The 22,432-nt window shown below is 43.7% G+C and overlaps 2 protein-coding genes and 1 non-coding gene across 3 annotated transcripts in view; 1 reads left to right on the top strand and 2 right to left on the bottom strand.

Annotated features, from left to right (window-relative positions):
- The window catches only part of Hspa4 (heat shock protein family A (Hsp70) member 4), a 49,029-nt gene extending 29,868 nt beyond the window's left edge, over positions 1-19,161 (bottom strand). Inside the window, exons 1-4 of the mRNA XM_069993738.1 lie at positions 18,800-19,161; positions 6,516-6,573; positions 4,551-4,691; positions 1,405-1,527 (exon numbers count right to left, since the gene is read on the bottom strand). Of these exons, the coding sequence (XP_069849839.1) occupies positions 1,405-1,527; positions 4,551-4,691; positions 6,516-6,573; positions 18,800-18,906 (429 nt within the window). The 5' untranslated portion in view covers positions 18,907-19,161. The remainder of the gene's footprint in view (positions 1-1,404; positions 1,528-4,550; positions 4,692-6,515; positions 6,574-18,799) is intronic.
- On the bottom strand, positions 2,386-2,449 carry Trnaa-ugc (transfer RNA alanine (anticodon UGC)). The gene has a single exon. It is a non-coding gene; the product is annotated as a tRNA-Ala (tRNA).
- A 231-nt stretch (positions 19,162-19,392) lies between the features above and the next one.
- The window catches only part of Zcchc10 (zinc finger CCHC-type containing 10), a 41,395-nt gene continuing 38,355 nt past the window's right edge, over positions 19,393-22,432 (top strand). The window contains exon 1 of the mRNA XM_069993735.1: positions 19,393-19,574. The gene's annotated coding sequence lies outside the window, so the exon portion shown is untranslated. The remainder of the gene's footprint in view (positions 19,575-22,432) is intronic.

Here is a 22,432-nt window from a genome sequence, read left to right as displayed (position 1 = left end):
AGGGCATTATGCATGCTAGGCAAGCACTCTACCACTAAGCCGCATTTCCCAATCTGGCAAATCACCTTTTAATTTGATCCCATAACTGGAAAAAGCTGAGTTATTTCACTATTTTACATAAATTTTTCTTCTGCATAACTCAGGATCAAAGCTAATGCACTAAATGGAAAAATAGGATCAAATCTGGGAGACTTGTGGAGACCTGAAGAGGGGTAGGAAGCACCTAACAGAGGACCTACTGCATCAACCAGCCACTGAAGGCATCAGGGTTATTGAATCTGCTTCTAGTGCAGTATTTTTATTCTTTGCTTCCACAGAATGTGGTACACAGCTATTATCAATTATTACTGCCAGTGCTGGTGACTCGACCAAATTAGCAAGGGTAAAAAAGCCAAACAGTCTATTTGCCAATCAACATACCAACTTAAGGCAAAAGAGGCCCCACAGATAAAGTACCAGAAAACAATGGAGACATAGGACTCATCAGCAAAGCCAATCTAGCCATCCATATTTCAACAACCTCTAAAGAGTCCACTGCACTTTAAGCACAAACCTACATATAGCTAGGCTTCCCACTAAACGGATATGGAAAAGACAAAACAAAATCTACTGCTATCTTGTTTTTAGTACTAGAGATATATACAGCAAACAGGAAAAAAAGACAGCATATTTAAAGCAAGTCAAGGACCTGGGTTTAACTCCCAATGACGAGAGAGAGAGAGAGGACAGAGGACAGAGAGGAAAGAAGAAGAGAAGGGAGGAGGGAGGAGGGAGGAGGGAAGAGGGAGGAGGGAGGAGGGAGGAGAAAGAAAGAGATTATTTCTTTGGAGAATTTGGGGGGAGGTACTGGTACTGCAGGTTGAACTTGAGTCTCATGCTCTAATTTGGCTTTTTCACACAGCTGACACTGTACCTCTTTAGCTACACCTACATCTCCAGCTATTTTGTATGTATGTGCCAGTCCTGGGGCTTGAACCTAGTGCCTGGGTGCTAGGAGTCTCATGGACTCTCTTTCCCATGCTGGCTTGAACTCAGGGCCTGGTGCTATCCCAAAGCTTTTTTGCTCAAGACTAGCACCCCACCACACAACCACAGCTTCACTTCCAGCTTTTTGGCAGTTAACTGGGGATTAAGTCTCATGGACTTTCCTGCCCAGGCTGGCTTTAAACCTCACTCAGCTACTTCCAGCTTTCTGATGGTTACTTCAGTCTCGCAGATTATTCTGTTTAGCCTGGCTTTGAAGCATCACTGGCAGATCTCAGACTAGAATTACAAGCATGAGCCAGCAGTACCTGGCTCGGAAAAGTCTTAAAATAACTATTATAGCCTGAGATAAAAACAATTTTACTTGCAATTAACACATTTCTTTCTTTGCTTCTGTAGCCATGTAGTGACCAAACTCACCGAAACAACACAATCCACAACAGGCTTCTTAAGAACACTTTCTGCTGTCTCCTTCAGTTTGGACAAAAGCATGGCCGTCACTTGCTCAGTGGTAAAACTTCGCTCCTCTTCCATATAAGTAACCTGCAAAAATACAAGTAAAAAGAATCCAGACTTATGGTACTTTGTCATGACCTAATCCTAATACCTAAAGTAAACAATGCCTTGCAAATCATCAGTGTAAGATTGTAAAAGGGAACTGAATAAAGCTATTTGTAAGCAATATTTACTTGAAGGTTACTTTTGGCTTTTTAACAAGCTTTCTAATCATAATACTCAAGAGATGGAAGATGCAAAGTAAAACAAAACTAAGACAGCTACCTACACAGAAGCAAACTAGTATAACTATGAACCACTCCACCCTATTTTACATCTGACATGTGTCTGACTTACTGTGTTTACTATATTATTCACCTCCCAATAAAATCTAATCTAATCTAAGCAGTATTTTTGTCTAACTTACCATAATACCACTTAGATGGTCACAATAAATACTTGTTGACCCGGATGAAAGTCTGAAACCTTGGTAAGAGTTATAAATGTTAAATGATGAAAGAGTGCCTAAAATAATCCATCCCACATGCCCTTATTCCAGAAATGCCACCCAGCAAAGAAAATGTTGCTGTCTTCTTTTAGCAACTACCCCAACTCAGAAAGAGTGCACCTTCTCCTCACTCCAGTCAATAATAACTGATCATAGCTTAGCATTTAACAATATATTACATTTCATACTAAAGTTTGGGAGGCTGAAGATGCTGCTTTCACTGCAACTTTTAAACTGTACCCATTCTACCTGCTTAATTCTTTTTTTTTTTTTTTTTTGGTCCGGTCATGGGGCCTGAACTCTGGGCCTGGGCGCTGTCCCTCAACTCCTCAGCTCAAGGCTAGCGCTCTACCACTTGAGCCACAGTGCCACTCCTGGCTTTTTTCTTTTTGCTTATGTGGTGCTGAGAATCGAACCCAGGGCCTCATGCATGCAAGGCAGGCGCTCTACCACTGAGCCACCTTCCCAACCCCTATTTGCTTAATTCTTAGTCAGTTCCTTCCCTTTGTACTAGTACCTACTGCTTCCCCAGATACTCCTCCCAGTCTCACTTTGCTTCCTGCTGTGCTGACTTCATCTGCAAACATCCATTCTATTTCTTATTTAGCACCTCTTCACCTCTCTCTTGTGCACTCAAGCTTCATCCCTTATGCCAACTGTACCTTAAGTAAACTTGTGATCACTTTTTAAGTTACAGAATTTTTCCTTTCTAAATTCAAATAACTTCTCAGCTATATAGTCACTAGTACCTTGATTTGTTCTTGTATTTCATTAATATCTGCTGTTTTTTAAGACTGTTCTTATGGTTACATCTAAAAGTGGGATGTTTCAAATACCAAATCCCTCTATAAACTCACCTGGCCTAAAAAGTTCACATACGCTTCTGAATTACTTTTATTATCTCTGAATAAAACAGGCAGTTGTGTCTTATCCTACCTACCTTCTAGTCTCTCACCCCTTTTGTGTGATCAGTTCGCTATTTCTTCACAGTGGGATTTCTCAAGATGTCTCAACATTAAAGACAAAATTCACTCTTCCCCAAAAGAACAAACCTCTTTCCAATCTACCCATCACCAAAAACATAACCTTACCTGGCTCATGACTTGAAAGTCAGGATTCTTTACACTTGCTCTGCCAGTCATTCCCTAAACATACTAGAAAAGTGGCTGCCCCACCAACAGCAATGTCAACTTCAAACCCTCACACTCTAGGCTACAATGCATATAGCAGCACCACCAATAGCTCCCACACACCATCCATATCATGCTAGGTGGTCAAGCATAGTGGTACAATCCTGTAATACCATCTACTCAAAAGGTGAAGTGGAGAATGCAGTCAAAAATTCAAGCTGGAAACCAGTGGCTCACACCTGTAATCCTAACTACTAAAGAGACAGAGACCTGAGGATCACAATTCGAAGCCAGCCTGGGCAGAAAAATCCCCGAGACTCAAAAACCAGAAGTGGAGGCTGGGAAGGTAGCTCAGTGGTAGAATGCTTGTCTTGCATGCATGAGGCCCTGGGTTCAATTCCTCAGCACCACATACACAGAAAAAGCCAGGAGTGGCCCTGTGGCTCAAGTGGTACAGCACTAGCCTTGAGCACAAAGAGGCTGAGGGGCAGTGTCCAGGCCTTCAGTTCAAGCCCCACAACCAACAACAACAACAACAAAATTCAATGCACATCCTACTTAAGAAAACAGGTAGGTTGGGAGGAATGGATGAGAATGTTGAAAGGGGTGACATTGATCAGGATGCACTGTCCATAAACTGCTCTGTCGAATGGCAACTACTTTGTATAATGACCTAAAGCTTTTATATGTGTGTATAGCCGGGCGCTGGTGGCTCACGACTGTAATCCTAGCTACTCAGGAGGCTGAGATCTGAGGATCACAGTTCAAAGCCAGCCCGGGCAGGAGAGACCATGAGACTCCTATCTCCAATAAACCACCAGAAAACTGGAAGTGGCGCTGTAGCTCAAGTGGTAGAGCACTCGCCTTGAGGTGAAGAGCTGAGGGACAGCGCCCAGGCCGAGTTCAAGCCCACGACCGACCAAAAAAAAAAAAAAAAAAAAGATTTTATATGTGTGTATAAAAGCACATACATATACATATATATATATATATATATATATATATACACACATATATATACATATATATACATATATATATATACACACACACACACACACAATTTTTTAAAGGTGGAGATACAAGGACCTTGCTTATTTTTATACAGGCCCAGTGGAACAGTTATCAAGACTCCATCTCAAAAACCAAGCTGGGCCTGGTAGCCTACTCCTATCATCTGTTAGGAGGATAATGGTCCAAGGCTATCTGAAAAATAAACCAAAGCAAAAAAGGGTTCAAGAAGTACATGCTAACAAGTGCAAGCCCCTAAGCCCTGAGTTAAAACTCCAATACCAAAAAGCAAAATCTAGTCTTTACAAGCAGAAGTTTTTCTGTTTAGTATTTACAGTTTGTATCATAAAGACACTGCTGTATACCTTTACTGCTAGTAAATACTGCTGTTTAATCATAAGACATTATCTTGAGAATCTCACCTTTATACCCGTTAATCCAGTGGACAATTGCACAATATCATATGCAAGGTTTGATTTTTCTGCTTCCACAAAAGGATCAGAGAATGCTCGCCCATGGAATCTTTTAAATCCTTGGACTGTGTTCTTTGCATTGGAAATTACCTAAGGGAAAGAATATCAGAATAAAAGACTTTTAAAAAAAATTTTTAACAACTTTAAAGTAAAAAGCATTTTTTACAGGGTTCAGTTACTTCTCTAATTAACCCCACAAAAACTGGAAGTGGTTTTGTGGCTCAAAGGAGTAAGAGTGCTAGCCTAGAGCAAAAGAGCTCAGGGACAGGACCCAGGCTGAGTTCAAGCCCACTGGGGGGAGAGGGAGAGTCTGTTCTTAAATTTCTAACACATATGAATGACTATGAGCTTTCAAGTATTGCCTAGTTTATGGCTCAAACGTTCTAGAAACAAGTTCATCAATTCAGAAATTAAAGTTAAAGATCAGTGCCAGTAGCTCAGGCCTATAATCCTAGCTGATCAGAAGACTAAAATCTGAGGATTGAGGTTTAAAACTAACCTAAACAGAAAAGTCCATGAGATTGAAAGCTGGAAATGGAGGTGTGGCTCAAGTGGCAGAGTACCCTCCTTGAGTAAAAAAGCCAAGCAAAAGTGAAAAGCCCTGAGTTCAAGCCACAGTGGATAAACAGCAACAACAACCACCAAAGAGTTAGAGGTGTAGCTCAAATGACAGCCTAACACAATGAAACCCTGAGTTCAATACTCAATACCAATTAACAACAAAGAAAAATAAAATACCCAATTAAATGAAAAAACAACTGATCAAGCTAGATGCTGGGGGGTCACTCCTGTAATCCTAGCTACTCAGAAGGCTGAGATCTGAGGATCACGGTTCAAAGCTAGCCCAGGCAGGAAAGTCTGTGAAACTCTAATTTCCAGTGAACTACAAAAAAACAGAAGTGGCGCTGTGGCTCAAGTGGGAGAGTGCTCACCTTGAGCTGAAGAGCTCAGGCCCAAAGTCCAAGCCCCACAACCAACAAAAAATAAAAAAAACTGACTGAGCACCTTTTCCATAGATTAGGTTTTACCTGGTCCCAAGACAAGTTCTACCAGTCTGAACCACAAGGTAAAATATATAACTCTTTAATTTTATGGACACCTTCGATATTTTTTTGTTTTTTTTTTTTATTTTTGGGTCCGGTCGTGGGGCCTGAACTCTGGGCCTGGGCGCTGTCCCTCAGCTCTTCAGCTCAAGGCTAGCGCTCTACCACTTGAGCCACAGTGCCACCTCCGGCTTTTTTCTTTTTGCTTATGTGGTGCTGAGGAATCGAACCCAGGGCCTCAGGCATGCAAGGCAAGCGCTCTACCACTGAGCCATCTTCCCAGCCCCACCTTCGATATTTGGTTGAACAAAATTCTTGCCATACTTACTCAAAAACCAGCACATACCTCAAGTTCTTGGTTTGCAAAGAAAACTAATGACAAGTCCCTAAATATCCTTCAAAAAACTTGAATAACAAAGATCAGTAATGAACTTAAGAATAAGATGAAAGGCCCAACAAAACAGACATCAGGGAACATTTCAAATATCAAGATCAAAGCAGCTTTTCTTTGCCTGACCTTGCTTTGTTTTGATCTTTGGCTTGTTGCGATTAATACTTAGTCTATAATCCCAACACTCTGGATCCCACTCTTACTACTGAGGTAAAAGGATCTGGGCTATACTGTGAGACTATGTCTTTTCCCCATTCCCAAAGAAACAGAGTGGAAAAAATACCAGAAGTTTTCATTAAACATATTGTACTGCTGTTGCTAGTTGAAAGCTCTTTACTTCTCACTCCATGAAAACATGGTTCAGGTCTGTCTCTGTCAGCTTACACGTAAGGTCTACCAGTACTACACAAAGCTGATAAAGAACAGAGGAACCAGAGAAATAAGTCAATTTAGGGAAAAAAAAAAAAATCAAAACTCTACCTGGCTCTTAGCTGCTGCTCCAATAGACCGATTCTTAGGACCAAAAGAAATGCAAGCCCTAGAAGATAAAGCATAAATTTAAGAATCAACTTTCATTTTAATATTACATTCAAAACCACTGTAGAAAAAAAACACTGCAGGCAAGATTTATTAATTTTCTAAAAACTACATTTTAATGGTACACAATATGACTATGATTTTGACCTTTCTATTGAGTTAAACTGTTCATGGAATGGGCTATCTTAGAATGAGTCCTATCAGCCAGGCACTGGTGGCTCATGTCTGTAATCTTAGCCTCTCAGGAGGCTGAGATCTGAGGATCATGGTTCAAAGCCAGCCTGGGCAGGAAAGTGTGAGAATCTTTTTTTTTTTTTTTTTTTTTTTTGTCGGTCGTGGGGCTTGAACTCTGGGCCTGGGCGCTGTCCCTCAGCTCTTCAGCTCAAGGCGAGTGCTCTACCACTTGAGCTACAGCGCCACTTCCGGTTTTCTGGTGGTTTATTGGAGATAGGAGTCTCACGGTCTCTCCTGCCCGGGCTGGCTTTGAACCGCGATCCTCAGATCTCAGCCTCCTGAGTAGCTAGGATTACAGGCGTGAGCCACCAGCGCCCGGCTAAGTGTGAGAATCTTATCTCCAATTAACCACCAAAAAAAGTGGCGCTGTGGCCCAAAGTGGTAGAGTGCTAGCCTTGAGCAAAAAGAACTCAGGGACAAGACCTAGGCCCTGAATTCAAGCCCCACAACCAACCACAACAACAAAAAATAGACTTTATAGTCTAAAAATAAGCATAAGTCTAATGTGACAGAAATTGCCTAGAATACCACGAAGTGGACAAGCCAGGTCTACCATCCTAATTCTTTAAGATTAACATTCAAAATCCCACTATAAAACAATACTTACCCATCAATCAATTAGTTGTTGATTTGTTTTGTTTTTGGTCATTGAATTTGGGAACTAGGTACTGTTCCTGAACTTTTTCGCTCAAGGACAGCACTCTGCCACTTTAAGCCTTAGTGCCACTTCTGTCTTTCTGGTGGTTAATTGGGGATAAGAGTGTTACAGACTTTCCTGCCCAGGCTAGTTTTGAACCGTGATCCTTAGGTCTCACTCTCCTGAGTAGTTAGGATTACAAGTGCCTGATACCAATTAGGTGCTATTGTTTTTAAGATGGCCCATGGCTAGCCATTGGTGGTTCTGACCTATAATCCTAGCTACTCAGAAGGTTGAGATGTGATAACGATCATGATTCAAAGCCAGTTTGAGCAGGAAACTGTGAGACTCTTATCTCATATTAACCAGCAAAAAAACCAGAAGTGGAGGTATGTTCAAGAAGCAGAGTGCCAGCCTTAAGCAAAAAGGCTAAGGAACAGTGCCCAAGACCTGAGTTCAAATGTGTACACACATGTACACACACACACACACACACACACACACACACACACACACACACACACACACACACACACACACACACACACACACACACACACACACACACAGCTCAGTAGCAGAATGTCTGGCTAGCATGTCCAAAGCCCTAGATTCAAGTCCCAATAATTAATGAAAAAAAGATATACACTTTGAGGTATGGTGGCAATACCTATAATTCTTGGGAGACTATGAGGCAGGAGGAACACAGGCTGGAGTTAAGTTGGAGGCTACAAAACAAGTTCCAGGACAGCCTGAGTTATATAGTTAGACCCAGTCTCAAAAAAAGGCCAGCTGCCAGTGGCTCACTCCAGTAATCCTAGCTATTCAGGAGGCTGAGGTCTGAGGATTGCAGTTGAAAGCCAATTCAGGCAGAAAAAGTCCATAAGACTCTTATCTCCAATTAACCATCAAAAAAGCCAGAAGTGGCCCAAGTGGCAAAGCACTAGCCTTGAGCAAAAAAGCTCAGGGACAGTGCCCATAACCTGAGTTCAAGCCCTAGGACAGGCATAAAAAAACAAAAAACAAACAAAACAACAACAACTATGAAGCATGCTTGTAATCTTACGTACTAGGACATAGAGGCAAGCAGGACCACAAATTTGAAGCCCGGCAGTTTGAAGCCAGGCAGGGGTAAAGTTAGGGAAACTCAAAAACAAAATAATGATTTCACTGTATTGCTCAGGTATTAAGGGCACTTGTCTAGCAAGCATGTAACTCTGGATTCAATCTTCAGGACTGAAAAAAAAGACAACTGGAAAATAGGAAGGATTAATTTGTTGAATTAAGTCAATAGGTAAAACACTAAATTGTTTTGAAACTAAAAATTCATGTTTAAAAAATAATCCTAATATTTCACTGAGAAGTCCAAAAAGATTAAGTTAAATGTTAGAACTAGTACTAAATTGTAGTCTGATACAAGTTCAATATAAGAAAAAAAATACAATTTAAAGAATACCTGAAATTACACTGTCCCTCCACACTGTAAGTGGCTACTATTGGCATTTAAGTAAATATTCCTCTTCAATCTTAATATGCCCAGTAAATTCTAAAACAAGAGAACTGAAATACCTAAATTGAAATACTCCATGCAAATATACTTCTCAAAATACTCTAGGTTTGTGGGGCAGGTAGGTGGGAGCAGCCCTAGGACTTCAGGGCCTGGGCACTGTCCCTAAGCTTTTTTTTCCTCAAGGCTTTTGCTCTACTACTTGGGCCACAGCTCCATTCCCAGCTTTTTGGTAGTTTATTAGATATAAAGAATCTCAAGGGGGGCTGGGAAGGTGCCTCAGTAGTAGAGTGCTTGCCACATAAGCAAAAAGAAAAAAGCTGGAAGTGGCGCTGTAGCTCAAGTGGTAGAGCACTAGCCTTGAGCTGAAGAGTTGAGGGACAGCGCCCAGGCCCAGAGTCCAAGCCCCACGACCAGACACACATACACACAAAAAAAAACAAAGAATCTCAAGAAGTTTTGTGCCTGGGTTGGCACAGTCCTCAGATCTCATCCCCCTGAGCAGCTGGGATTGCAGATGTGAACCACTTGCACCCAGCTACTCTCAGATTTTTGACATGAACAAGTGTGAGCGTATTTTTTTTAATTGTCAATTACTCCTTCCCAGGAACTTTCCAAAATTTTCACACAGTCTGCATGCACACCTTTCATCCAAGTAGGTCAAGCTCCCTTGTCTCACAGATTTCATTACAGAGCTTTCATATGCCAAGTAGTGTGCTAAGTGTTCTATACTTGATACACCCAAATACTGTAAGAACTCTAGCTGACCCAATTTTATACAGGAAGAACCAACTCAGGTTATAAACAGCTAGTAAATAATTAAAGTCCAGGATTTGTTATCAAGACCAAAAGACTCCTACCAACCCTGTTATATTCACCCGTACTTCTTCTAGAACTCATTTAGACTAGTGCAATCCTTCTTCTGTTCACATAGTCTCATCTTATTTTCAAGTTCTACGTAGTGTGCCTTTCCTGATCACTCCAGCCCCCACTGACATACTTCTCCATAGGTCTCTGAACATTATTTTAACTTTGTACTCTGTAATCTTTTCCATAATGTACTTTTGGTACTGTATTTACTATTATTTCCTCCTTGATCAGTTACGCCTCTAGACAAGAGGGATCTTTTCTATTCTACACATGTTAATGCTGTACAATCCTCAGGAGTGCTCACACACTTTGCTTCCATTTCAAACTGCAAACTGACACTACAGGAAATAAATTAATTTTACATTCAAAAACCTTCTGTTCTAAACTTTAAGTCAAAAAAAAGTATTTTCAGCCAGGGAACAGTATTGCTCTCCCTTTGCTGGGTCAGAGATGTTACTGACCAAATATTCATAGACATTCCTATAGGTTATGAATAACTGCAGTTGCATAGACTTAAAAAGTAGTTTATGTGTGTAGAAAAAGCTATTCATTATACACTGTTGCTCTAATTCATTTTCTAGAAAATAAAGTATTTTAGAGAACACACAACAGCAACTCCCAAGTTAAGAGCTATAGACAAAACTAACATGGAAATGGATCCTGACTTAATCAAGAGTCTTTGGTTACTGCCTCCGCCCTGAATTATAAAGTACCAAAAGTTAATATCAAACACTCACTTTTCAGATTTGCAGTTTCTAAATAAAATACAGCAAACCCTTAGTTAATTAAGTTTTGCATATTGTTAAAACACAGAGCTGTAGAATCTGAAAGGTAGCTTCTTGCTGTTCTATTAAAACTATACAATGGGGGCTGAGAATGGGGGCTGGGAATGTGGCTTAGTGGTAAGAGTGCTTGCCTAGCATGCATCAAGCCCTGGGTTTAATTCCTTAGTATCACATAAACAAAAAGTCAGTAGTAGTGCTGTGGCTCAAAGTGGAAGATGCTAGCCTTGAGCAAAGGGAGTGAGCTCAGGGACAGTGCCTGGGCCCGAGTTCAAGCCCCAGGACTGGGAAACAACGCAAACACAAACACAAACACACCCCTATACAATGTATAAAAACACTTCAGTCTGATGCCAGTAGCTCATGCCTTTAATCTAGCTACTCAAGAGTATGAGACTTAAAGGTCAAGGTTTAAAGCCAGTCCAAGCAGAGAGGTCTGTGAGACTCCATCTCCCATTATCCACCCAAAAAAAAAAACAAAAACGGAGTTGTAGCTCCAATGGTTTGAGCTCCGTTCTTTTTTTGTTGGTCATGGGGCCTCAACTCTGGGCCCAGGCGCTGTCCCTCAGCTCTTTAGTTCAAGGCTAGCACTCTACCACTTGAATCACAGCGCCACTTCCTGCTTTTTCTGCTCATGAGATGCTGAGGGAATGAACCCAGGGCCTCAAGCATACAAGGCAAACACTACCACTGAGCTACCTTCCCAGCCCTTGAGCTCCATTCTTGAGTGAAGAAAACAAAGTGAGAGGCCCTGAGGTCAAGCCCCAGAAAAAAAAAGACAACATGATTTACAAAACCCTGCTATTATCTACTGTGCCCTGCACACCTGCTCAAACTCATCTCACCATTTCCTTAAGTGGTCCACGAGGAGCCACAATCTCAACCTGTCAAGTATGTCAAGCTTGTCTGGCTTCAGGTTTCCCCCCTGAGTTCTCTCCAGCCAGGAACAATGCTTTCTCAGACCCACTGTGACAATGACTTCATGGTAACTACTCATCTTGCAGGTCTTGAGAGGCACTTATTTCAGAGCACATTCCAACTGTCCACTCCAGATTCAGCTTTTATCAAGTTTCCTCTTACACTCTTATCATATCCTGCACTTTTCTACTTTTTTTTCCTGTCAGTTTTGGGGCTTGAACTCTGGGCCTAGGCACTGTCCCTGAGCTCTTCAGCTCAAGGAGAGCGTTCTACCACTTGAGCCGCAGCACCACTTCTGGTTTTCTGGTGGTTTACTGGAGATAAGTCTCATGGAATTTCCTGTACAGGCTGGCTTTGAACCACGATCCAAAGATCTGAGCCTCCTGAGTAGCTAGGATTACAGTCATGTGCCAAGAGCATCTGGCTCCAGTTTGTTTTTTTTTAACTAGTAATAAATGTACTTTCATTTAGCATCTGGCTATTTCCATTTGCTATGTTCTATGTACCTCCATACTGCTGGCATTCAACATCAGCTAAAATAAAACCTAGATTTGGTGGAAAGGCAAGGACCTCTTCTGGGTAAGACTCCACTAAATCCAGATGTTACATGCACAATTTGACCTGTGGTATAGACACCAGTCAACCTGCATCTCCTTTCTACTCTCATATTTAAGCAAACCTACATCAGAATCTGCATAAAAACAAGATCCAGCCAGGTTACCAGTTGCTTACTCCTATAATTCTAGATGCTCAAAGGCTGAGCTCTAAAGATCTTATTTGAACACAGCCTGGGAAGAAAAGTCCATGAGATTTTTTTTTTGGAGGGGGGGTTGGTCATGGGGCTTGAACTCTGGGAACTGTCAGCTCTTCAGCTCAAGGCTAGTGCTCTACCACTTGAGCCACAACACCACTTCTGGTTTTCTGGTGCTTTATTGGAGATAGGACTCTCACGGACTTTCCTCTCCGGGCTGACTCTGAATCCCAATCCTCAGATTTCAGCCTCCTGAGTAGCTAGGATTATAGGCCTGAGCCACTGAGGCCTGGCTCCATGAGACTCTTATCCCACAGTTAACCAGCAAAAAGTTGGAAGTGGAGCTTTGGCTAAAGTGGTAGAATGCCAGCTAGTTGAAGCACAAAAGCTCACAGGGATATCACCCAGATCCTGAATTCAAGCCCCAGAACACACACACATACCCAAATCCAAATCTATTCTTCCACAAAAACCAAATTTTCCTTTTTTTTTTTTTTGGTCAGTCGTGAGGCTTGAACTCTGGGCCTGGGCACTATTCCCTCAGCTCTCCAGCTCAAGGCTAGCGCTCTACCACTTGAGCCACAGTGCCACTTCTGGCTTTTTCTGCCGGAAGTGGTGCTGAGGAATCAAACCCAGGGCCTTATGCATGCAAGGCAAGCACTTTACCACTCACTGAGCCACCTTCTCTGCCCTCCCTTTTTTTTTCTTTTACCAGATCTAGTTAAGAACTTAGTTAAATTTATGGCATTCCTGCATATTTATGGGGAACATGAAGGTAATTAATTTATAGTATTTTTATCACAATTATAGAGTATGTGGTAAACCACTTATTAGTCTTTAAGGCAAATTTAACTGCCATGAGAAGACTAGCTTCTTTTATATGAAATCAACTTCTTCAGTTTCAAATGGAACTCACTGTAAAACTATTGTACATGAAAATAATCTAAAAGGATGGATAGGAACATGGTTCTATCCAATCCTTAGGATTCTCTTTATATGTCCTGCCCCCTTTGGAAGTAAAGCATGGCCAATTCTAGGCAGGTAAAGAGCAAGGAACTGTGTTCAGGCTTTCTTTAATTCCTCAGGAATTATACTATTTTTATAGAAAAGAAACTTAGACCCAAAGAAACAAGATCAAATAGGAAATCGGTGCTAAAATGTTTAGTAACCATCTTGGAAAAAAAAAAATGTGTGTTCCACTCTAGGGGCTTGAATTCAGAGACTGGGTGTTTGTTGTTCAAAGCTAGCACTCTACCAGTTGAACCACAGCTCCACTTCCAGCTTTTTCCTAGTTAATTGGAGATGAGTGTCTCATGGACTTTCCTGGCCAGGGTAGCTTGGAACTGAGACCCTCAGATCTCACTCTCCTAAGTAGCTAGAATTACAGGCTTGAGTCACCAGCACCTAGCTAATCTTGAATATTTTATTATTTTTTCCTCAGTACAATTGAATCAACATGGTAATTTATTCATGCATATATAATAAAGTCAGACAAAGCTCAAGCATTGCCTTTTCCCAATCCCCAATACCCTATTGATCAACAGTTTTCATATCTTCATAAAAACACTATGTAGAGCTGGACGTTGGTAGCTCACGCCTGTAATCCTAGCTACTCAGGAGGCTGAGATCTGAGGATCATAGTTCAAAGCCAGCCTGGGCAAGAAAAGTCCGTGAGACTCTTATCTCCAATAAGCCACTAGAAAATGAAGTGGCGCTGTGGCTCAAGTGGTAGAGCACTCACCTTGAGCTGAAGAGCACAGGGACAGTGCCCAAGCCCAGAGTAAAAAAAAAAAAAAAAAAAAAGAAGCAACATTGAGCATGACCTTTCCAGGATGGCTTCTTGTTCCAGCAACAGAGTTCAGGACCCATGACCGACAAAAAAAAAAAAAACACCACTATGTAAGACTAGAAGTGTGGCTTATTGGTAGAGTGCTTGCCTACCATGTATGAGGCCCTGGATTCTATTCCTCAGTATAATAAACAGAAAAAGCCGGAAGTGGTGTGGCTATGGCTCAAGTTGTAGAATGCTAGTCTTGTGCAAAAGAATCTCAGGGATGGGGCTGGGAAGATGGCTCAGTGGTAGAGTGCTTGCCTTGCATGCCTGAGGCCCTAGGTTCGATTCCTCAGCACCACATAAGCAAAAAAAGAAAAAAGCTGGAAGTGGCACTGTGGCTCAAGTTGTAGAGCACTAGCCTTGAGCTGAAGAGCTGAGGGGCAGCGCCCAGGCCCCGAGTTCAGGCCCCACGACCGAACCCAAAAAACAAAAAAAAAACTGTATTTTTATTTATTTATGTTGGTCATGGAGCTTGAACTCTGGGCCTGGGCACTGTTCCTCAGCTCCTCAGCTCAAGGCTACTTCCAGTTTTCTGGCGGGTAATTGGAGATAAGAGTCTCACAGAATTATTGGCCAGGCTGGCTTTGAACTGCAACCCTCAAATCTCAGCCTCCTGAGTATCTAGGATTATACTTGTGAGCCACTGGTACCTGTCAACACTGTATTTTGATAGTTACCCTCCATCATTCTCTCCCCAACACCTGCCCCACCCCATGTCTCAGTCAATTCAAGTTATATTTTTATGTTCTCTATATCTTTAAAGTCTAGAATCTGCAAATGAGTATATTTGGGTTTTGAGCTTGGCTTATCCTGCTCAATAGGATCTCCTGGTTCCATCCAAATGACATTTCATTTGTCTTTTTTTTCCCCCCCCTGGTCGTGGGGCCTGAACTCTAGGCCTGGGCGCTGTCCCTCAGCTCTTCAGCTCAAGGCTAGCGCTCTACCACTTGAGCCTCAGTCCCACTTCCGACTTTTTCTGCTTATGTGGTGCTGAGGAATCGAACCCAGGGCCTCATGCATGCAAGGCAAGCACTCTACCACTGAGCCACCTTCTCAGACCCTTCATTTGTCTTTATAGTTGAGTAAATTCTCTCTCTCTCTCTCCCTCCGCCCCCCCCCCCCCAGATATCTTCTATTTTTCTTTATCCACTCATCAGTTCTTGGGCACCTGGGTAATTAAACTGTTTGGCTACTGTGAACAAAGCCGCAATAAATAGGCCTGCAGGTATCTTTAATGTACATTAATCTGCACTCCTTCAGCTATATGTCCCAAATGTGATATGCCACAGTCATAAAGGCAGATTTTAATTTTTTTGAGAAACCACCATATTGGTTTCTATAGTACTTACACTAGTTTACATCTCATCAAGCAGCTGTTTTCTTAGTGATAATCATTCTGACTGAGGTGAGACGGAATCTTAACTTTTATTTTTGAGTACTGGAGCTTGAAGCAGATCCTCTCACTCAAGGCTGGCATTTTACCACTTAAACTTCACCTCCAATCCAGTCTTTTCGCTAATCAATTGGACAGAGCCTCTAAGACCTTGGTCTCCTGAGTAGTTAGAATTACAGGCATGAGCCACCACTGCCTAGATTAGCAGTTTTGACTTACATTTCCTATACAGTTAAGGATGCTGAACACTTCTTGCATCTAGTTTCTTCTTCAGAGAACTGTATCTAATTCTCTTGCCCATTTATTAACTGGGTTATTTGTTTTCAAGTTTTGGTCCTTTGTTTTAGCTCTATGTAAGACCCTTTATCCGTTAAATGGCAGCAAAAAAAAAAAATCTTTAATACTTTTTTAGAAGCAGAACACAATACACTTCTCCGGAAAAACAAATTGGAATACCCATTGTTATAAATAAGGGCTAGGCGCTTGTCGATCCAGCCTGTAATCCTAGCTACACAAGAGGCTGAGATTGGAGGAATGAAGTTCAAAACCTGCCCACGTAGGAAAAGTATGTGAGACTTTTTTTTTTGGTATGTCATGGGGCTTGAACTCTGGGCCTGGATGCTGTCCCTCAGCTCTTCAGCTCAACGCTAGTGCCACAGCGCCACTTCCACTTTTCTGTTGACTTTCATGTCCGGACTGACTTTGAACCATGATCCTCAGATCTCAGCCTCCTTAGCTAGAATTCCAAGCATGAGCCACTGACACCGGACGAGACTCTTATCTTTTAACCACCAAAGAGAAGTGGAGCTGCTGCTCCAGTGTAGCAAAACTCAAGGACAGTGCCCAGACCTTAGTTCAAGAACCAGGACTAACACACACATACATAACATACATATACAGACACAGACATACACACACTATAAATAAGGTGGAAAAGAGCTTAACTGAGTTTTTGAGGGTGAAATGTCCTAAAATTGTGGGGATGGTTGTAGTGTGTGATTACACTAAAGCCTATCAAGCTGTACACTTCAAATAGGTGACCAAATAGGTGAAGTACAGTGTACTTCAATGAAGTGTTAAGAAAACTATAAAACAAACTCAGGTCAAAGACTGAATCAAACATCAACTTGAGAGTTCAAGGATGAGACTTCAGGTGAAACACCAAGAGCAGGCCAAAGGGGGTGTGGATAAAATCTGACAAGAGGAAAGACAATGAATCTTTTAAGTAATAAAAAAAAGTGATATATAGAACAATCTAGTTCAGCTAGAAACCTGCCAGGATAAGATAAAAAATTAAGGGTGAACTTAGTACTGTTGGCTTACACATGGAATCCTAACCACTCACAAAGTTGAGAGTTTAAAAACAGCCCAGGCAAAGCTGGGCGCTGGTGGCTCACGCCTGTAATCCTAGCTACTCAGGAGGCTGAGATCTGAGGATCGTGGTTCAAAGCCAGCCCGGGCAGGAGAGACTGTGAGACTCCTATCTCCAATAAACCACCAGAAAACCGGAAGTGGCGCTGTAGCTCAAGTGGTAGAGCACTAGCCTTGAGCTGAAGAGCTAAGGGACAGCGCCCAAGACCAGAGTTCAAACCCCACAACCGACCAAAAAAAAAAAAAAAAAAAAAAAAAACAGCCCAGGCAGATACTTCTGAGATTCTTGTGATTCAAACCTCCAATTAACCGGGAAAAAGCCCACAGTGGAGCAGAGCACTATCCTTGAGCACAAAAGCTCATGGACCAATACCTCAGGCCCTGAGTGTCAAGCCCCATGACTGGTGCAAAAAAGGAAAAAAAAACTCAGGATGAAAGGATGGGCCTCTGGCTCAGGATTTAGAACCTTGAAAAGCCACATTTGAGAACCTGGAAATAAGTATCATGGGAGTTTCTTACCGAATTGTTTCTAAATAGAAGGCAACAGATTATAAATTATCTACATGGTTCAGGGGAAGGAGTGGCAGAGGCCTGTAATCCCCACACTTGGAAGACAGGCAGGATGATTCAAAGTTCAAGGGTACTCTAGGCTACAAAGTTACCTGGCCTTTGAGGAGGAGAAAAAAAGAAAAGAAAAAAAGCAGCACAGACAACATTATCTACATGTACTCAAAGACATGCTTTTTACCCTAATGAAGGCAAGACCTGAGTGAGTCACCATTTTTGGAGCTCTGTCTGTACCGGTACCATCACCACTGCTAAATTGTATAAGTCAAACTAAGCCCTTGACTCTAATAATCTTGACCAACCACCTCCCACTCCCCCCCCCCGTATTATCTTCAAAATGCAACACTACTAAGGGATAGTTCACACAGATTGGGCAGAGAATACCCCAACACAGCTAAAAATCATGAAATGAGGTGAGGGAAAGCCGAGAAGTGTCGACAAGGATAGCATTAAAAGGTCTGGAGCTGCAACTTTTGTGTTACAGCGCTCGCCTAAGCCTACACAAGACCCAATACTCATCTCCAGCAACACCAGGGAAGGGGGTTGGGGGGAGGGGAAAAAAAAACTCAGAGGCTGAGGCAGGAGGATCACTAGGAAGAACGAGGCCAGCCTAAGCTACATAGCTTCTGCCTCAAAAAAAAAAAAAACAACAAAAAACAAAACAACTAACTACCAAGTGTCCATTTTATTAAATCTCTGTCTTTTATCAATCCATGCTACCCTACCTGGCTAGAGATAGCGGATGGGTGTATTCGGAGCCTGACCCCAAGGCTTCAGCTCCCTGCCCCCCCTCTTCGAGGTGCTGCCCCGCCCCCACTCACGTGGGACTCTGGAGATGGCCTCGCCAGTCCGCAGTCCTCAGAACCCATTCAAGTTAAGAACTCTCATTAAGCACCTGCTGTGTGTTAGGGTCCGAGCCTTAGGATGGGTATTCAAAAATGGTCAGCATGCCTTTTGGGGCCTACACTCCACCCTTTTATTACCAAAAAAAAAAAAAAAAAGACTCCTAGTCCATCCTCCATCCAGGGCCTGCCTCCCTTCCATTTCTGATCCATGCCCTCTCTCCGCTAATTGAGTATTGGTTCCCTCCCCCCCCCAAAAAAAATAGGAAATGAAATCTTCCTCTGGCCCACGGGAAAAGGCCCCGCACCTGGGGTCGACAGGCACTCAAAGGCGGGTGGGCCGCTTGGAGTACCCCGAAGGGGACGGTGCGGATCTCTTACCACCTGGGTTCTGGGTTTAGAACCAGGTGACCCGACCCCCCCCCCCCCGCCTCTCCCCGGGCCTGCATTCCCCAAGCCGAACGGAGCGAGCCGCCACCTCCCCAACCCCAGTGCACGCGGCCGGCCCGGCCCACACTTACGGCGTGCAGCGGTCGCTATATTCATTAGCAATCGTCTCGATGCCCCCGGCACGGGCCACGGCCACGTAGCAACTCTGGAAACCCAGGTCTATGCCCACCACCGACATGGCGCCGGTTATTTACTCGGGCTCAGGCCCGGGTCCGGCCGCTGAAGAACAGGACGCGGACCCCGGCGGGGCTGACTGGGCGCGCTGAGAACGGGCCGCGAGAGCTGCAAAGGCCGGAGCGAACGGGGGAAACCTGCGGGTTGTCCACACGCGAGCCGCCTGTAAGTCCTTGGAAGGAAACGCCGCGACCCTAGGGCACCCTCAGGCCGGCTCTCCGGCACCGGCTCAGCCGCCACACAGCAGGCGCCGGCCGCGGGGGCGGAGAAGATCTCGAAAGATCTCGTTGCGACGGGAATCCAGAGCTGCAGCGCGCGAGAACTGCGCAGGAACAGAATGTTCTCGCGAGATCCCGGCGCCTCAGCAGCTTTTTCTTTCGGAGCCTGCCTCTCCCCCCGCCCGCCTCCTCCCCACCCTCTTTCCCCCCCCCCCCGCCCATCTCCCGCGCGCCTTCATTACGCAAGCGCTTGCGTCACGTCCTGGCACCGGAAACCTGGGAAGGTGGAAGATGGCTGAAAGAGAAGCGGCCTGATTGAGCCTGCGCACCAGTTCCCGGCGGCGCTCACACACCAAGCACCTCCCTTTCCGGAAGAGAAGACGGAGAGCCAGCGGGAGGGCGCTGAAGGGGCGCTGTTGGCCTACTTCTGTGTTTAATCGCCGAGAAACTTAAGGTGATGCCGTCTCCGCCACTCCCCTCACCCTTGTGTTGAGTTCCCCGCCCCACTCCCCCCAAGAAAGAGACACGGTTTAATCTTCAAATTCTGCCAGATCCATTCTCAGGTCATCGGGATAAGTTATTAGGAGGTTAGGGGAACCGGCCATGGTTTGGGAGGGACAAGAGACGGGGGGGGGGGGGGGGTGGAGAGAATTCCGCTTTGAACATGGCCTTTAAAAGCGGATCTTTGCCACTGTCGAGGAGCGCCCTCACCAGCGAAAGGAAGGAATCCAATCCTAATCACCTCACCTCAGTTTTCTTTCTCTCAGCCTGCCTCCCACCCTGGTGAAAACCACGTGTCAGACTTAACCAGTCCCAAACACATTCCAAGCCCTGTGCTAGGCCCCCAGCTGGTTGCCAGGGGCCACTTATGTTCTGCCAGATGGATGACAAGTTTACATGAAGCTAATGAACCTTAAACTTCAAGGCCCTCTCACACCTGATCCTGGAAGAGCAGGAAACCGTTGAGACTTTAGTAGGTGGAAAGGGGAGGCCAACGTGTTTTCTGGGAGCAATTCTGTATAACATTTATGATCGGTTACCTATAGCGACTTAAGAAGAATTTGAATCCCCCAAGTCTCCAGTAATGTGTTTTCATTATTGTGAATATTTAATTGTAAATAATTAATTTTGGTGTATTTTAAGAATCCCCAGCAGGGGACCAGGTGGGTTAGATCTCGGCTGTAATCCTAGCTACTAGGGAAACAGATTAAAAGGATCAAGGGTCAGGCCTAACCCTAACATAAAGTTCTCCACACCTTCCATCTCAATAAACAGGGATGGGAATGTGGCTCAGTGGTAGAGTGCTTGCCTAGCATGCATGAAGTTCTGCGTTTGAGTCCTCAGTACCATATAAACAGAAAAAGCCAGAAGTCGCACTGTGGCTCAAGTAGTAGTGCTTAGCCTTGAACAAAAGAAGTTCAGGGACCAGTGCCCAGGCCCTGAGTTCAAGCTCCAGTTGGCATAAATAAACAAGCTAGGAGTGATGGTGCCTGTCTATAATCCCAATTACTGGGAGGCATAGGTAGGCAAATCATACCGAAAAAATTTAAGCAAAAAAGGGCGGGGAGTAAGGCACCAGTGATAGAGCACCTAGCCAGCAAGTGCAAGGCCCTGAGTTCAAACCCTAGTACCACTGAAAGAGAGAATTCAACAGCATATAAATTTCAATTCTACAAAACCTATATTACCCATATATTAAGGGAGGGGATAGCCAGGCACCAGTGGCTCATGCCTGTAATCCTAGCTACTAAGGAGGCTGAGACCTGAGGATCACAGTTCAAAGGCAGCCTGGGCAGGATAGTCAGTGAGACTCTGATCTCCATTAAACCACTCAGAAGTGGCTCTGTAGCCCAAGTGGTATAGCGCTAGCCTTGAGCTGAAATGCTGAGGGACAACACCCAGGCCCAGAGTTCAAGCCCCACAACTGACAAAAAATAAAATAAAATATGGGAGGGGGTTTACCTAGTACAGGGTGGCTATGTACATATGTACAGAATGATAGATACTGGGAAGATTTCCCAAAAAGAAAAAAATGCTCAAGCTGGAAAAATCAGCAATAGAGAACTAGTATGGTTTCAAGACTACAAAAAGTTTTGTGTTGCTGTAAAACAGACTGAGTTGAAGATAGGACTAGAGCAATGCCTTTAAACATTCAAAAAGTAAGCAAAGAATAAAGCACATTATCCTGACACCTCACTCCCCGTAAAGGAGGCATTTCAATCTCTAGCAGTACTACTAAAACATAGGTGGTTTGCTTTTAAATATCTATATTGCCACACGGTTTTCACCTTTTGGCTATTACAAACCTATTTTCTTTCTCTTTGTGTATGGGAGGAGGGGGGAGAGCGTGCCATGCGTGCATGCATGTTTGTGCCAGTCCTGGGGCTTGAATTCGGGCCCTAGGTGCTAGCCCTGAGCTTTTATGCTCAAGGCTAGCACTCTACTACTTGAGCCACAGCTCCATTTCCAGCTTTTTGGTTGTTAATTGGAGATAAGAGTCTCACAGGGGCTTAATGGTGGAGAGCTTGCCTAGCTTGCATGAAGCCCTGAGTTTGACTCCTCAGTACCACATACACAGAAAAGGCTAGAAGTGGTGCTGTGGCTCAAGTGATAAGAGTGCTATCCTTGAGCAAAAGAAGCTCGGGGACAGTGCCCAGGCTGAGTTAAAGCCCGCAGGACTGGTTAAAAAAAAAGTCTCATGGATTTTACTGCCTGAGCTGGCTTCGAACCTCTATCATAAGATCTCAGCCTCTTGAGAAGATTACAAGTTTGAGCTACCAACACCTAGCTTGCAAACCTATTTTCCCTTTAAAGAAGATACCGGGTGGTATATGGAAAGAGATAAATGGAGTAAAGGAGTGGAGACAAAATGAAAAGCCTATGGAAAAACAGAAAACAAAGATGAATAGATAGTTGTACATCCATGCTCATAGCAGCTTATGCATAGTAGTCAGAAGCTAGGAACACTTTATATTTCATAATGGATTTTTTTGTGTGTGTCAGTCTTAAGGCTTGAACTCGGCCTGGGAGCTGTCCCTCAGTGTTTCAGCTCAAGGCAAGCAATCTACCATTTGATCCACTGTGCTACTTCCACTTTTTTGCTGGTTTATTGGAGATAAGAGTCCCACAGACCTTCCTGCACAGGCTGGCTTTGAACCACAATCCTCAGATCTCAGCCTTCTGAGTAGCTAGGATTACAGGCATGAGACTCTGGCCCCCGGCTACATTGGATTTTTATTTTATTTTATTTTTTTGGGGGTCCGGTCATGGGGCCTGAACTCTGGGCCTGGGTCCTGTCCCACAGCTCTTCAG

This window comes from Dipodomys merriami, unplaced genomic scaffold (genome assembly GCF_024711535.1).
Source record: "Dipodomys merriami isolate MVZ:Mamm:240054 unplaced genomic scaffold, mDipMer1.0.p SCAF_44, whole genome shotgun sequence".
Classification (NCBI taxonomy): Eukaryota; Metazoa; Chordata; class Mammalia; order Rodentia; family Heteromyidae; genus Dipodomys; species Dipodomys merriami.
Note: the sequence above shows the minus strand (reverse complement) of the source record. Positions and strands in the feature narration are given on the sequence as shown.